General features: G+C 37.4%; 1 protein-coding gene across 2 annotated transcripts in view; it reads right to left on the reverse strand.

Moving 5' to 3' along the window:
- The window catches only part of DOK6 (docking protein 6), a 245,595-nt gene extending 229,370 nt beyond the window's left edge, over nucleotides 1-16,225 (reverse strand). For both annotated transcript variants that reach the window (XM_032182086.1, XM_032182085.1), the window contains exon 1: nucleotides 16,017-16,225. In XM_032182086.1, the coding sequence (XP_032037977.1) occupies nucleotides 16,017-16,082 (66 nt within the window). In that variant the 5' untranslated portion in view covers nucleotides 16,083-16,225. The remainder of the gene's footprint in view (nucleotides 1-16,016) is intronic.
- Between the last annotated feature and the right edge of the window lie 376 nt (nucleotides 16,226-16,601).

Genomic DNA, 16,601 nt, shown 5'->3' on the forward strand with positions numbered 1-16,601 from the left:
TAAACAACCATATTGTAACATTACTTGGTATTTTTATGACTATTATATAAAATTCACGAGTAAAAATGATTTTAAGATATAATTCAGAAATGAAAGAGCAGGTTAGTAGCTTAAAGGTTCCTGTATTATACTGCAATAATACTGCGTTAAAAATATACATGAAGATATCTCAGTTCAAGACCTAACTTCTTAAACATTTAAATACAATAGCCCTCTCTTTAGCAGACAGTGAGGTTCTTGTCATATTCAGGAATCTGAATAAAACCACAGCTTAATGAATAAATTTTGATATTAAGCCAAAATTAGGGTATCGGGAAGATAAAAATATTGATGCAGATGATCTTAGCCAGGCAGGCACAACTGGAGTTTCTCCTTTTATATACTCAGTTGAATCCCAGACCTCCTGACTCAGTGCAAACTAAGAGTTTTATCAGTCTTCTTCCAGGAGAAAAAAAAAAAAAAAAGATAGTTGAAAGTCATGTGAATCAGTAAAGAAAACACGCAGCTATCACACCCACTATAGACTTATTTCAGTACTAGCTGCATAACGTCTAACCCAGAAACATTTTCCTGTTTTTCTGCTCAAAGAAAGATATTTCAATAGCCTGAAACAGGATATTTAACAATGCCACATTCTGAAATACTTAATCGTCATTCAGTATTACAGCAAAGTCTGCTGTTTGTCTTCACACTCTTGGTACAAGTGTGACTGTTTCTCTCTAGTTAACAAATTTTAGCTTGCATTAAACCTTATCAGTAAACATGGCAGTACTGCAAAATCAGCAATTAAGGCCTCAATAGCTTCAACCAATTAGGGCTGCTGTGTGCCAAGAGCTACAGCAGAAACAGATTGTGCGCTGGGTTTATTAACTCATTCCTCTTGCAGAAGAACAGCTAAGTGCCTCATCCATGACCACATTAAAGTAGATATAGTTGTTTTATAGTGACATATGCCTTGGCCTTAAAAAAACAAAACAAGCCCCCTCCCAAGGCTGTGAATTTTTCATTTGGGAGCTTTCAGTGTTTATATAAGTGATGTGCAATCTATCCATCACAATACCTGTTGATATACAAACAACTTAAAAAACAAACAAAAGAAAAAAAATAAAAAAAATATGCTTTTATTGCCTTCAGCTTTCAAATATCTAAAAAAAAAAAACAAAAAAAACCACACATTTTCCACCTCTACTTGTACCCTCATACCTTACAAGTGCCTTCCCTGATCCCAACAAAATCATGTAATGCAATGCAAATGCTCTGATGATGACTTGATTCACATCAGTGGCTGTTTATTCACCAATCTGAGGGGAGAAAGGAACTTTTATAATTAAGCTTTAGAAATACATCTACAAAGACATGATAGGCAGAAATGGCTGGTAAATTTAGATGGAGACAAATCTTTCAGTGAAAAAAAATAACATCAGGCTTTGGAGAGCTTTAACATTTCAGATTAACATTTTCAGCTCTTTTCAGCTCTTCCAGGAAGGAACCACAACTTTGTCTGGCATTTCCATTCTCCTCAGCATCGTGTTGTACTATAAATCATGAACAATTCAAAAATGTGGTCTTCCAGAAAGTTAAACATCTTCAGCACTTTTATTTAAATGCAGGTAAAGAGACAGGCCTACAAGAAACCATATTATAAAAGTCAAATTTCCTTCAACAGGAGAGTACATGTTAAATGTTAGAAAATGTCATTCACTGCACCTATGAGGATAACTAGAATGCAGTATTAACAGCAATTCATATAATAGAGTGCATTTAATGTGATCATTAATATTTCAGACTGATTTTGAAACACAAGAAAAAAGAAATCAGGATGTTTATGCAATTAAATTTATATTTCATGAACCCTAATTGCTGTAACTAGGGCACAGGGATTAAAGGCCTATGCCTATAGCATCTCGTTCTGAGGACAATATATCACACAAGCATTTCAATTTATTTTTTTTTTCAGAAATTAAGTTTTTCAACCCTCCTGATTCATTACCAAAAAAAAAAAAAAAATCCCCCAAAAATCTCATTTAGTAATAATTTCTTAAAAATAGTTATCTACTTATTTAGAAAGAGAATATTGAAAATGATGAACTGCTCTGTTCAGTTTAATTTATAACGACATTTTCTGGGACTGATAGAACTTTATGAAATGGCTGCAGCAAAGGATTGAATAAAAATTGACCAAAACTTTCACCTCTGTGGTAAACCCTGTGGCTGGCACATACAACCTGCAACACTTTCAGGGATACTTGCACAGTCGAGGGCAGATTTGGCCCTTTTTCTCAAATGCCTTTCCTCTATTGGTGTGTAAGTATCACTGCAAACCTAATTTCCCAAAGAGATATAATTGATAAGCAAGAATTAATGAACTCTACATGATCAGATATCGCTCATTTAGCTTTTTCCATTTTCACTATTTCAGTCGTGACCATCCTAAGAGTTACGCAGGGAGCAGTTTTGCTTTATAGTTCTCTAAAGTTGACTTCAAAGAAGCAGAAAGTAACATTTCCCACTCCAAATCTCTTGGTTTAACTCAGGTCATCCATGAGTATCAGCGAGAGCACAGCTGTGGGTTAGTTCAGGTCAATAAAAATGAGCATCATTTACAACTTCTTACATTCTCCTGGACAGGAAATCCTGACATAAACTGAAGGAGGCTTCTTCTACATATGTTTTTCTATTCACAAGTACGTTTGGCCCATTAGCTGAAGCCTTTTAAATTGGTACAAGTAAATCAGTTAAGTATATTTAGAAGTGTGTTTGTTTGTGTAATTTCCTGATTACAGAAAATTTTTAGTATTGCTATAAGAAGATCAATTATTATTATACAGGCTGGTCTAAGTAATGTTTCAGGTTAGACAGAGGTGGAGGAAAAAAAAAAAAAAAGGAAAAGAATTTTGAAGAACAGGTATCATCTCACTACGATTTTAAACTCAATTTTTTTCATATTGCAGTGGAGGAGACATTCACCTGGAATATTTCTTTTTAGAAAAAATGAGTATAATTTTTGGAATACTATTACATAGAAACTGCAGATATGACTGATTTATTTGTTCAGAGGCAAAAAGAAAAGATCACAGGCAAAAATTATTTTCTGACATCAAGAGTTCTCAAAAATACAGTTCCAGAAACATTTTGAAATGTATCTAGCCTCTGGGTTCACCAAGGACAAAAAATTCATTTTGGTATGATTGTGTCTTAATAACACATTTTAAAAATATTTTAATATCTAGATACAAATAGATACAAATGTGTATATTTTCTTTTCCAGTAAAAAAAAAATAATAATAAAATAAAATACAAAAAAATAAAATTAAAATAAAATAAAATAAATCCATCCAAATACATCCAAATGCTGTAGGTACATTATCGTATGAAAGCTGTTAGACTAACATTTATCCTCACATAAGTACAGTATGAGGCCCAGCAACGTAAATTTTCCACTCATTGACCATAAATCTTATCTAATTATTCCACAGCTTCTCCACCAATTCCTCCCTGTGTCTCACTGTGTGGCTTCAGCCTTGAAAGCACCTCACAATTTGATGGTATAACCAATATTTTCTGCTAAGGTATTACCTAATACTTACAAATTGTAAAAGTGAGCTTTATCTTAATCCCAAATGATTAAGAAGTGTTTGAAAACATTCATCTCTAATGAATGTCTTCACAGACATTCAGAGCTAATTCTTCCAATAACCTAAATCTTCAGTGATCTCACAATACCCTGTTCAGCCTCTGGGTCTTGCACAAGTCCTGTACCATGCAATGGCTTTTTTTCTAGAAATCCAGTCTCTGCATTAACTTACCCACTTTGTCTTCTAGAAACTGCAGAATCTTTAACTTTACTAATGACCCTGAAACCATAAAAATAATTCTATTCCTATTTTTCTTCCAAGACATCAGAATAGAGAAGTCAGCTTGCTTGCTGTTGCTCCTTATTCCTTCTGCTACAGGTCATTATCAGAAATAACTGCTGTCAGAAATTCTGGTCTAGTCACATCTTAAATTTTTTTTTACTCTATGTTTTGTAAATCTCACTTTCATTAATTCACCCTTGCTAAGTTTTAGATGTAAATATAGATTTACTGCAGAGATTTTGTTTCCCATTGCACAGCTTTTCATGCAAAAAAGTTTGATCTTACCACTTGCTAGAAGCAATTAAAAGTGCACCTATACAGAATAATGAGATTTAATGAAAGAATTACACATGCCAGAAACAACTGATCTAGTTCAACTACATATTTGTTTTACAGCAAAAAGAAGGCTTTTTGCCTATTTTTAACATTTTCCTTTCTGTTACTCTACCCTAGAATGGGTCTACATTAGAATTTTCATTATTTAAAAAATAAAATTTTTAAAAAATCAGGATTATTCAAAAACTGGAAAAATGTGATAAGATGAATGAACTGGGTTTCATTAAATACCTTACTACCTAGTTGTGATGACACTGCATAACCTAAGAGCATATTCAATCAACACACACCATATTAGCCAAAGCTACCTAGTATCCTTTCAATCTTTTGCTTTGAGCTAAGACCTACTGAAGAGAATACAACTCTTTCAGGGATTTCAGGCTAAAGAAAGATATATATATATATATATATATTTTTTTTTTTGATTAAAGGCAAACCAGTACCCTGATAACACTGGCTATTACAACACTTCTTTTGGAAGGGCTCACGTTGGCATTACTATTCTGGATGAACAACTTTTTTTTTTTAATCTCTTGTGCATTTGTTTTCATTAAACAATTCTGCGATTGCTTTTTTTATTGTGTAATTGTGTAGATAGATTTCCTCAGAGTCAAAGTATTTGGCACTTCTGCAAGTAGACTCAACTGATTCATCCCACCAACTGCATGTAGTCCCACAGACCTACCTCTGTGCAATATACAAATATAATCTCCCTGTGCTGAGCTCCAAGATATTTATGGGTGAAATTTACAATTTAGTTTAGGTATTAGTATTGTTAAGTAGAAAGCTTCACACAAGCCTTAATAAGCCTTCACATAATTTTTTCAAACTGCTTTGTGGAAAAACTTGCAACTAATAAAATTTAGAGATGAGAAAATCTCTGTATCTAATGTCTGACCACTGCACTAACAAAGGAAAAAGATAATGTAGGAATACTGTTAACCCCACCTTTAAATGAGGCTGTTCCATTGTGTGTCATATAAATTTAACAAATATTGCTTATTTGTTTATGTCTGAGGTCAGACATTTACATTTGCAATTGCAGATCAGTAACCCTAGCAGTTATGGAATTGCTTCATGGACTAGATTCAGCTTGCAGAATTATTCTGCCAGTTAACATGTGAATAATTGTGCCTTTAACATTTTCAGTGATATCCACCTTTAAAAGTGAAACCATCCAGGACTTCAGAATTTGTGCTACAACTGTGTGTCAAATAAATCAAGAGACAGAATTCCTATTGGAGTTATCAGCTTTAGACCTCCTTGCCTTGCTGTCATTGACACCTGGTTCTAAGATGAAAATTGATGAGCAATGTCTTGTATCAACAAGATCTGAGGAAAAAAATATACACGTACTAAAAACAAACAAAAAACACAGCCACTTGAACAAATCCTGACTGTAAAAAGAGCCATTTTAAAGAAGAATAAATATATTTTCAAACCAAAAGTGCTCCTGCATGAGCAGGGGGTTGAACCAGATGACCTCCAGAGTTCCTTTCCAACCTCAACCGTTCTGTCATTGTGACTCACACTATTAAAAATAAATTTTAAGTTATTCTGACATTTTCTATATCATGGTAACATCAAACATTTTTTTGCCATGATCAGCGTGTGCCAATCTACATATATAAATAAGATCTATCAAGAGTTTATAAGTTAAGCAACAAAATAAAGAAGTGGTGGAAGAAGAGAAATTATATTCATTTTACAGATAGAAAACTTAAGCACAGAAAGCCTGTTTCCCATTTACACTAATAGGATTCTTCACTCTGCTGGCAATGTCAGGGGCCTTAATTCAGGTTTAAATTTAATGTATGCAGTGTACACATGGCTTAGTATAATTGAGAATAAGGCTGGAATGAATCAAAGTGCTCAAGATTACAAATCATATCTCTGAAAAAGACTAAAATTTAACTCCTCTCACACACAATCCAATGTGTAAGCATGAAGGTATGTTTTCTAGAAAGAGGTTATTTCATTAACAGTGCAAAGAACTCCAAAGAGCTCTACTGCAATTTTAGATACAACAACTACAGAAAAAAATATTATTTACTACACTTCTTGCTACAATTACGGAAAATTACCCTTATATATCCTTATGTTAGGATATTGTTGTTCTTTTATATAATAATGTTGTTCTTTTATAATATAATATATATTATATGCATATATAGATAAAAAAAAGTCTCCTGAAAAGCAAAAAACAGCTTGCTTATAAGAAGTTTTTCTTCTTCCACTTGCATCCTTATAAGTCTCAATCTTTTTAGTATTATCAGTGACAATATATATAGATGGAGTTCAAAAAAATGTATCTTAGAGTAATAATACTAGCATTAAATACATCTTTGATACTCATAAGTCAAGAAATCTATTCTCAGATAAGAAACATAAGTCATCCCAAGTGAAAAGTCAATCTTCCTTAGTCAGTAAGTAAACACTGTTTTAAGTAAGCAACTTAAAAGCAACAATCATTAATATTAGAATACAAAATATGACTAATGTATTTTGCTTCATGTAATCAATAGCAAAATTTACATTAATTAAGAATTATACTCCATGAGAAGCTGAGGACCTTCATTGCCTGCTACAGAACTCAGAGTGATCTGATCGTGTTTAGCAACTGAAAGGACAATGAACTGAACAGCTATAGCTTGCTTTTATGGTATCAAAAACACAGTTCTTTTTCTGTTCTCATAGGGAAAGCTCATCTTGCTGAGGTATTCATAGGAACAGTTTGAAAGTACAGTTTCAAGAAGACAAATAATTATCATTCGGAGAAAGACTACTATTCTAACTACATCAACAAAAATTACTTTCCATCAGCAAAATGATTTTATCTGAAAGTACCTTATTATTAGCATACTAACCTAGTGATTAATAATTTAGCATTTCAACTACAGTTAAAATGGAAGTTTTCTCCTTCCTTAGTGAGGCCTCACATATTGTATTTTTTCTGATTCTCTCATCACACTTGAGCTAGATAATACATTTACTATATCAAGTAAACACTTTATCAGACTGTATTCTCTACAACTAGTTAGATAAATAAAAATAGTAGTTATAATAAATTATCATAAATACCTAGATGCCATCCACAAATGTAGTTTCCTCTTTCCAGGAGATGAAAACAATAATTATGACTACTTCTTCAGAAAACTCTTTTTTTGTTATTATTTTGTCTGACTTCATACATTATTTTCTTTTTGTTGGAAAAAAAAAAATAATTCATAAAAACAGAGAATGCACCAACTGCATCCGAGCACAGAGTACCTTGGAGCAACAATGTCTAAAAAAATATACCACAATAACAAAGAGCAGAAAGCATTAGAACTAAGATGAGCTTCCTGCTCAGTATTGGTTCTAGTTTGTTTATACCATAATGAAAAACCTTTGATATTAAACTTTGCTAGTATTTCTTTTTGTAATGAAAAACTTAGAGAAACAAACTGAAGAGTTGTACCTTCAGGAGGAAGGTAGTTGTGTTTTTACTCCAGTGGGCAGCTAAACTCCAACACAGCTGCTCTCTCAAAGAGGAAGGGGAAGAAAATATGACACAAAGGGCTCAAGGTTTGAGATAAGGATGATTTAATTAAAGGGAAGAGAAAGAGGGGGAAATACAAACATAACAAAAAAAAAACAAAAACAAACAAACAAACAAACAAAAAAAAACACCAAGCGAAGGCCATGCGGAAGCACAGAGAGAGAGAAAAGCAATTACTCTATTTCCCATCAACAAATGATGTTCAGCCATGAGGAAGCAGGGCCTCAATATGTGTAGCGGTTGTTCAGAAGGACAGACTCTTCCACAAGAGACCTCCCTCTCCTTCCCCTTCCACACCTTTTATTGCTGAGTGTGACACATGGTATGGAATATCCCTTTGGTTGGTTTAGGTCAGCTGCCTTAGTCCCCTCCTCATCTCTGGCCAACCCTCAGCCTTATGGCTTTTGGGGGGTCGGAGGGAGTCCTGATGCTGTGCTAGTATTGTGCAGCAAAAAACAAAACACTGGTGTGATACCAATGCTGTTCTGGCTACAAGTGCAGAGCACAGTACTGTATGGGCTGCTGCACGGAAAGTTAACTCCATCCCAGCCAGACCCAGCACAGTAGTCTGTATCTTTTTTTCTCCAGGTGCTGGAGAAAATGCTCTGTTTTTAATACCTGACCAACACCAAAACTTCTCAAACTTCCATCCAGGTAAACAGGATGATGAGGGCCAGTGAGGCAGCTGAACAACAGAGAGAAAAGCAATCTTTTAAAATCTTTTAAAAGATTTTACACACTTTACATACAATGAGGCTCCATTTGTATGATCTTGTGACCTCTCAGTAGGACAGCAACATCACTTGACATATTACTATTATTAAAAAGATGCAATACGTAAGACTTATTTGGTAGTAGGGTTCACTGGAAAGAAAGATATTTCATAAGAACGTTACAAATTGCATAATTTTTTCTTCCATAATTTCTAAGTAGAACTCAATATTCATTCTCACTCAGAACTCAATTCATCTGCAAAACTCTTCACAGTTCTAGTCCCAGCTTTTTGAGAAAGACTGCCTACCCTAATCAGTGAAAGTATTCCTGCAGTCAGCAGATTCAATTTTCATACCATCTGAAAGTTTCAGTATTTGGAAATCTCAAATTGTACAAGGCTTTCAGTTCTAAAAATCACTTACTAGCTTCACTAAATACACAAATTTCCTTCTCAGATATGATGCATGGGCATATATTCTGAATATTCTGGAAGTAACATTAATTTATAAATAACATTAAAACAAAAGGCATTTATGTGATAGGAAAGTGTTAAGAAAGAGTAAACCCTGCTTTCTCTCAGCTTCTACATTTGCAAATTTGTCCTATTGTAAACAAACTTTCTCCGTAAAATTTAAAGATCTCCTTATTTACCTTTGTTGACATCAGTACAGAAATTTCCCAGTGTTTACAGTTGAACTATATATTTTATCCAGAAAAAAAAAAATTCAACAAAATGACAATTAAAATACAACACCAGTATCTTTCTGAATCTTAAAGCTGCAATGCAAATTGAAGAGATTAAAAATACAAAACGTAGCACAGCTTTTGCAAGTATTATTTTAAATGTAACACAGTTGAAAGGTTACAGCATACAGTAAAGTTTTTATTTGAGAACACATTATTAATTTAAAGAACAGTGAGGGATATAAATCAGCATCCATACATATTTTTCACCTTCAACAAAGAATTGCTTGCTATGACTGCATATTAACTATATCATGACATCTGTGAAAAGCAGTTCAACCAGCAGATCTTTTACACAACCTATAAGACAAACTTTTGAGGCTATGATAGATACAAAAACCTTTATCTGTCTTTAAAATAATTAACAGTGTTTCATAGTATGCTTTTTTCTTTTTCCAGACATTTCTCATTAGTACTTATCTAAAATGTATTCTCCCTATATAGCTATATATATATAATGTATAACTAACAACTGATTCACATATGCTGTTGCCTGAGTATGTTGTTGCTAGGCAACTGCTATAAAACATTTTGCACTGCTTGCAAAAATCTGAATGAATGATTTGAAGCAAGATTATTTAAAAAAAAAAAAAAGGAAGAAAACTCACTACTGTAATGACATGAATAATTCCTTGTGTATTTCCAGGATTCATAGAGAATGTTCCTTCCATAATTACTGATTTGAGAAAGGACAACTCATTTGAGCAGGATTTGAAGGGCATTTTATAACAAGAAAATGTGTGTTGTATGTATCCAGCTAACATTCCCTCTTGGATTCTGAACTAAAGCCACAGAAGTTAATGGGTTTCTTTAAATTAACTTCAGGGTCTTTGATCAGGTCTTTAATGTCTTCCATAGGACAAAAATGATAGACTACTAAAAAAAAAAAAAAAAAAAAAAAGAAAAAAGGAAAAAAAAAAAAAAAGGAAAAAAAAGGCTATAATCTCCCAAGAGATACAAAATCTAAACAAAATGTGACCACCTCGACCTTCCTTCCTTGCTAAGTCTACAAACACTTCATCTCGTAGTCTTCATACAGCTAAGGTATAATCTCACTGAGGCTAATGGTATTACACACAAGAGTAAAAATAGAAGCATTTATAATCCATTGATAACAAGGAAGCAATATGCTATCTGCCACGGAGAAACTATTTGTCCGTTTAAATAATTGCCCATCCATTATGAAATTTACAGATATTTGGCTATCAGACCTCTTGAGAATTAAGTGAAAAAGCACATCAAGAAAAGCAATTGGGAAACAGCAACTCAGAAGCACTTAATACAAGTCTGACTCATAAGTTTCTTTAAACACAAACATTAGCATAAAAAATTGTTGGACTTTTTGTCCTTGTTTACAATGCCGCAAGATATTTCTTTCAATTTGCTACACAATATGCTTAATCAATAAGAACTGGTCCAAAGTTCAAAATGACTGTTCTTTCCATAATAACCTAATTGGAAATCCATATATTTTCTATTTAATTCTGCAAAACCAATCATGTAACTATAGCACAAAAAAGTATTGAAAGCAGTAATTATTGGCATTTAAAATGATACTTTCAGTATTAAGTAGTAAGTGTGACTAGCGTCCTTAATGGATTACAGTGAAATCCTTTTAATTCCTTATCTTAGGTTGTCTAGAACTAGCATGAAAAATGAACTCCTTTACATAGAAGGAATCTTGCATCGAAATCCTGTAGGTCTGGAGCTTTACTGAAATTAAAATAAATTCATAATAAATAGGAATTAAGTTCTTAAAGTCTCATTTGAATTATTTTCATGCTATGAGATGTAATGCATAGTTTAGGTCACATATTATGATGTAGTTATAAATGCCATTCTCAGTGCCTTCAAAAAGGGTAAGCAGATTTGCCATAGATAATAATATAAAATAATCTATGGAAAGGATATCCATTCCAGGCTGCACTCTTTGCTTGGGCTTTTCCATTTGTTTGTTTGTCTTATAGTTGTTATAGCAGAAGAGAACATGAAGAACCCTTGCTCTGTCTCCTGTATTCATCATGACCCACTTGCAAAGCCACTGTCATCAATCAACATAACCTCAAACTTAGGGCACAGATTGTCCTTGCAGATCCCTTCACTTTCTTCACCCTATCAATTATTATTATCAATATTACATATTATCAATTAAATGTTAGGATTTTGTAAAATACATACTGCGCTCAAAAGGAACTAAGCAGCAGTCAGAGGTTCATGTCTGTAACATTGTTAACCCTGTCTTCAGCCAATCAGTGTTACCAGCAGAAGGAAAAACACTATGCTTCTCTCCAGAAAGCTACCTATAATGACTTAAAATTATAGTTAAAAGCGGGGGAGTTTATACAGTAAAACTTTTCATTTGATGACTAACAGCATCCTGTTATTTATTACTCAAACAAGACTGACTGGCAGGTACAATTTTCTCTTTGGATAGCAGAAGCAGAGTATAAGTTGAACCAATGAAGAAATAATTCTACTCGGTATGTGGAAATACATAAAAAACAGGATTTATTCACCAACTCAGTAAAAATTTCCATTAGATGGGATTCTTTTGTTCTGTAGTCAAGGAGTGCCAAAAATAAGGAGAAAGCAAACAAACAAAAAGATTGTGACTTTGAAGGTTGATTTGGGTCAAAACAAGACTACCAAAGTGACACAACACTCATTTTTAATTAGACTTCCTAACGTGACATCAAATTATTTTTCCTTCTAAGAAACAGCACTTCAGCTAGGCATGAAATCCTTGCAACTTAGTTTATTAGGAGACAACAAAGGGATTCCAATCTGCTACAGGAAAGTTTCAGCTATGAGCACAGCCAGCACAGTATAAAATTGTGTCATATGAATTTTAATGTAACACAACTATGAAAGACTCCAAAAGAACAAAGGCAGCACAGTCCTACTCCACACTACACAAATGACCTATTCTGATCTAAACAGCACACCACATTACAATCAAATTTATTTCAAAAGAGGGTCACACAGGTCAAATGTAATGGCTGCAAGAATGAGGTATTTCCTTTATGTAATATTAGAGAAAAGCAAAACATCAAACAGCACAGGAATGCCAGAATACTGAAAAGAAAGACATATTTTAGGCTACAAGGAAACTAGCTCTTAAGATGTTTTAATTACAGCCATCCTCACTGACTACAATTTCTAAATTTCAGGGATACATGACATCTTCATAGAGCCATTGCAAGTATACACGTGAGAGGGAACATTATGTAGGCTTCAGTACATACTGAAGTAACTTAATGAAGGCACCATAGAGCTATTTTATACACAGCCCATGCTTAACAAAAGTAAGGAGATAATCTAAATTGTCTAACCGACTGGATATTTCTTCGTGGCCTAATACTTCCACAGCAGAAACCATGATATTCCCAGAGGAGGTAGATGTCAGCTTCTAACAATAACAGAGGCTGGTAAAGCTCCTCATTTTGATGTGCTGAGTATCCAACCCTAAATTGAAAGAAACAATGTAAAAATATCGAAATAACGGGGTCTGCCGGAAAATGCCAGACTGTCAGAAAATATACAGCAGTACATTAAGATGTTAATCTTAAATAGCTCCAAGTCCTGACTGCTCGATTCAGAATGGACATTTGTCCATCCTCCATGACTGGAGGCAGCACTTGCTCATAGTATGAATCTAATTTGAGTATATGTAGGGAGTAGGTATCCAGGGTAACAAGTGAACTTACTGAAAATCATAGCCATAATAAATCAAAAGTAAATGTGTGACATCTTAATAATAAAAACAAAACAAACAAAAAACTTATGAAGAGTTTCTATTTTACAAAGTAAAAAAATCAATAAAGGGAGGCACACAGAAGAAGCCTAACAACTAAGGTTTTTGAAAAATAAATTTTGGGGAAATAAAATCCTATCTGAAAATTCACCCCAAGACAAAAAAAAAAAAAAAAAAAAGAAATACACTATCTGCTTTTGCTCTACAGTATTATGTCACTCAGTTGTACCTAAAACTTCACAGGCTACATTATACTGAAGTATTTTCCCTTTGATTCCCAGCCAGGGCTCCCTCAGTCACAAAACGCGACAGAATAAAAGCTGCACTGGAAGAATTTCCATCATGAGTTGGCTACCATCCTAAAGGTTAGAATTAGTTTTATTGCCCAAGTATAGCACTACAATTGGCATTAGTCACCTTGGCTCTCTAATTTCTAATCTACTTTTCAGGAGACATCAAAATATTCATAGAATGTAGACTATTATGACAAAAAAAAAATAAAATCAATAACTCCCAGTGTATAAGAATAAAACATAACCAGCAAGAGATATAAGTGTATTTACTAAGTGATCTTATCCTTAATTTGCAGAACCCATAACTCCCTTCCCCACTTTTAATATTTTCTGGAGGTTAAAAATATTCGTTAACAGACATTTATATCCATGAAAGCTGATGCATTCACCTACATTATGACAGCTCTAGTGTAATTCATTAAGGTCTGGACTAGGAGACAGATTTAAGGGGAAAAATACAAACCTTTAATTCACTTTTATTCACTTGGTGAATAAAAAATGCATTAATTTAGAAATTCAGTCACCAGAATCCAATTAGCTATGGATATATACACACATATTCATACCTTTCAACCATCACATCTCATTTGAATTTGATGCTATTTTCTATAAAACACAATCCATTTTATATTGTACTTAATAGATTTATTCATCCCCATATGTCATATTTAAGCTTATACTACCACCTGCCTGAGGCTGTGGTCTGAATTGTCACCCCACGCACACCTCTTCAATAGGAGAACATTCTCCATAGACACTGTACAAACTGTTTCACTATCTTTAGTGCAAAAGTACAATAATCCTTTCGACCATAAATAATATTTGCTTCCAAAAAATGCAGTTACTCGTTCTGCCCCCCAAAAATCAGATGTATGCCTTGAAGCTACTTTAAGCTGTGCCATAATGAAATACCAGTACTTTCACAATTTCATTTTCAGAAGTCAGCAAATATTGTCCAAAATTGCTGTAATATGAACTCCACATTTGTTGCATATACGCTATACGCAAAGGTATATATGTATTTGCATGTATAGAGATATGCATATACACCATTTCACATTTAAAGGACTCTGAGACACCTTCAAATACAGAGTTGCAAATCAAATAGATCAGCTGCCTTCAACTACAAACACCAAGGTGATGTGAAACTATCATCCCACTGCTTTGTATTGGACCCATCCAGCAACTGAGCTGGGGAAAAACACAATGAGCAAAGGTTAAGCAAAGGACTGCCAGAAACAAACTAAGGCTTAAAAATTGTTTCTTCAGATAAACAAATGCATGACTCTGATGCATAAAGCAACTTTTGGGTTGAAAAATCATTAATGGGAGCATCCATTCTCTTTGGATTTATACCTTCCCTCAAACATTCAGACTTCACACTATTAAAGATTCGGACCAAACTCTTCAGTGTTCTTCTGGAATTAACAACCCTGCCAAGGCAGCGAAACGCTCCAAAGGTCAATTTATGATTAGTCTCCCACCATCCCGCATGCTGTGTCTGCAAGCAGAGCACAGCATCTGTGGAGGAGAGTGGAGATGAGGAAATAAATATTAGCACTGTGATAAGCTTGCTCTGCTTGACTTGTGGGGCAGGGTGGGGGAGACAGAGGGCGAAGGTTTCACATGGCCCCTGCTCTACTGGGAAAGCAGGGGGAGGCAGCCCACCTTCCTGGAGGGCAAAGCAAGTGCTTTTTACCCTCCACTTCTCTGCACACACAGAGAAAATAAAACAGGAAGAGCCCAAAAGACATACCCCATCCATTCTCCACCAGGTTTGATCCCCAGCCCACACAGAGCCAGGTCTTTTGGGATTACTGGGAACATCAGCAGCTGTGCAAGGCAGCAGAGGCCTTGGGGCTTCCATCTCCCCTGAGCCTTCTCTTGCCACCCAAAAGAGCGGAAGAAAGCCCGGACAGCTTAGTCCTGGGAGCGCCTGAAGTTTAGGAGATGCTGGCCCTTGCCTAGCCGCATGCACTCTATTCCAACTTTGCTGCCTTTCCAAGGCTTGCTGTACCCCATCAGCAAAAGTGCCCATGGCCAGCCTGAGAACGCGATGTTACCTTCGGCTTCCCTGAGCATCCTGGTGGGTACCAAGGCCAGCCTGCTGTCACTTTCTACAGCTCCTCTTGCATCTTTGCGGCTGGCTGTCACCCTCTGCCCAACCACCCCCAGCTCCCCACGTCCTTGGGCACCAGCCTCCCCACTTTCCTCAGTTATTAGCTTCACTATGAGCCTCCGGTATTTCCAGCCCTCGCCCTGATCAAAGGCATCCCTTTCCCCAAACGGGAGGGTTGTGGGGGTGAGGAAGGAGCCGTGCACAAAGTTTCTACAGATCCTGCCTGCGCCTCCCTCCCTCTCCCTCCCCCAGAGCCTCTGCTGGAGGCATCACGGAGAGGGGCAGCTGGGGGAAGGGACTCCCGAGGAGGGATGGATGCTCGCCCGGCCCGAGCCTTGAGAGCCGGGCGGGCGAAGGGACGGTGCGAGGCTCCCCACGGACCGTGCTCCAGGAAGGAGCCGCGGAGGGATGCGGCGGGCAGGGAGTGGGGAGAAACCGGTTCCCTGCGATGTGCAATGGCAGCGCATCCCCACCGACCCCTACAGAAGGGAGAGAAGTGCAAGCAGCAGAGGCGGCGACAGGAGGAACAGCAGCAGCAGCGGCGACAGCAGGGGCAGCAGCAGGTCGCCGCGCCCCGTGCTGCCGGCCCCGGCCCGGGGCACTGCCGCCCCCCAGGCCCCCACGGCGGACAAGGCAGGCGAAGGGAGAGCTCACTCACCCCCAGCTTCCTGCTGCGGATTTTCACGTAGCCCTGCTTGACTATATCGTTAAAGTTGGAGGCCATGGCCAGCGCTGCCTGCTTCCTCCCCTCCGCGCCCGGAGTCCTCCTCCTCCTCCTCTGCCGCCTCCTCCTCCTCCTCCTTCCCCGGGCCCTCCCGGGTACCGCCGGCCGCCGGCTCCGGAGGCGCCTCTGGCATCCAGGCAGCGGCAGCCGCCGCGCTCCGCTCCCCTCCGCTCCTCGCCGCCCCGCTCCGCGCCAGGCGGGGGCCGCCCGCCGGGGTAAGGCTCCGCCGCCACTCCCCGGCTCCGCACCGCTCCGCTCCGCTCCGCACCGCTCCTCCCGGCGGCGGCCCGGCGGGCGGGGCAGCGGGCGGAGCGGAGCGGGGACACCGCCCCCGGCGCCGCGGCCGCGCAGCCCGCCCCCAGCCCGGCCCTGCTGGCCGCGGGGGTCCGGGGGTAGCTGTCCGGGGGGCGAGCCCGGGTGCTGCCGCTTGGCAGGGGGCAGCGGCTCCGCTCGGCACCGGTTGTGCTGACTTTGCGGGAGGAGGCGGGTGCCTGTGGCCGCGGCCACATCTCCCGCCCG

This window comes from Aythya fuligula, chromosome 2 (genome assembly GCF_009819795.1).
Source record: "Aythya fuligula isolate bAytFul2 chromosome 2, bAytFul2.pri, whole genome shotgun sequence".
Taxonomy (NCBI): domain Eukaryota; kingdom Metazoa; phylum Chordata; class Aves; order Anseriformes; family Anatidae; genus Aythya; species Aythya fuligula.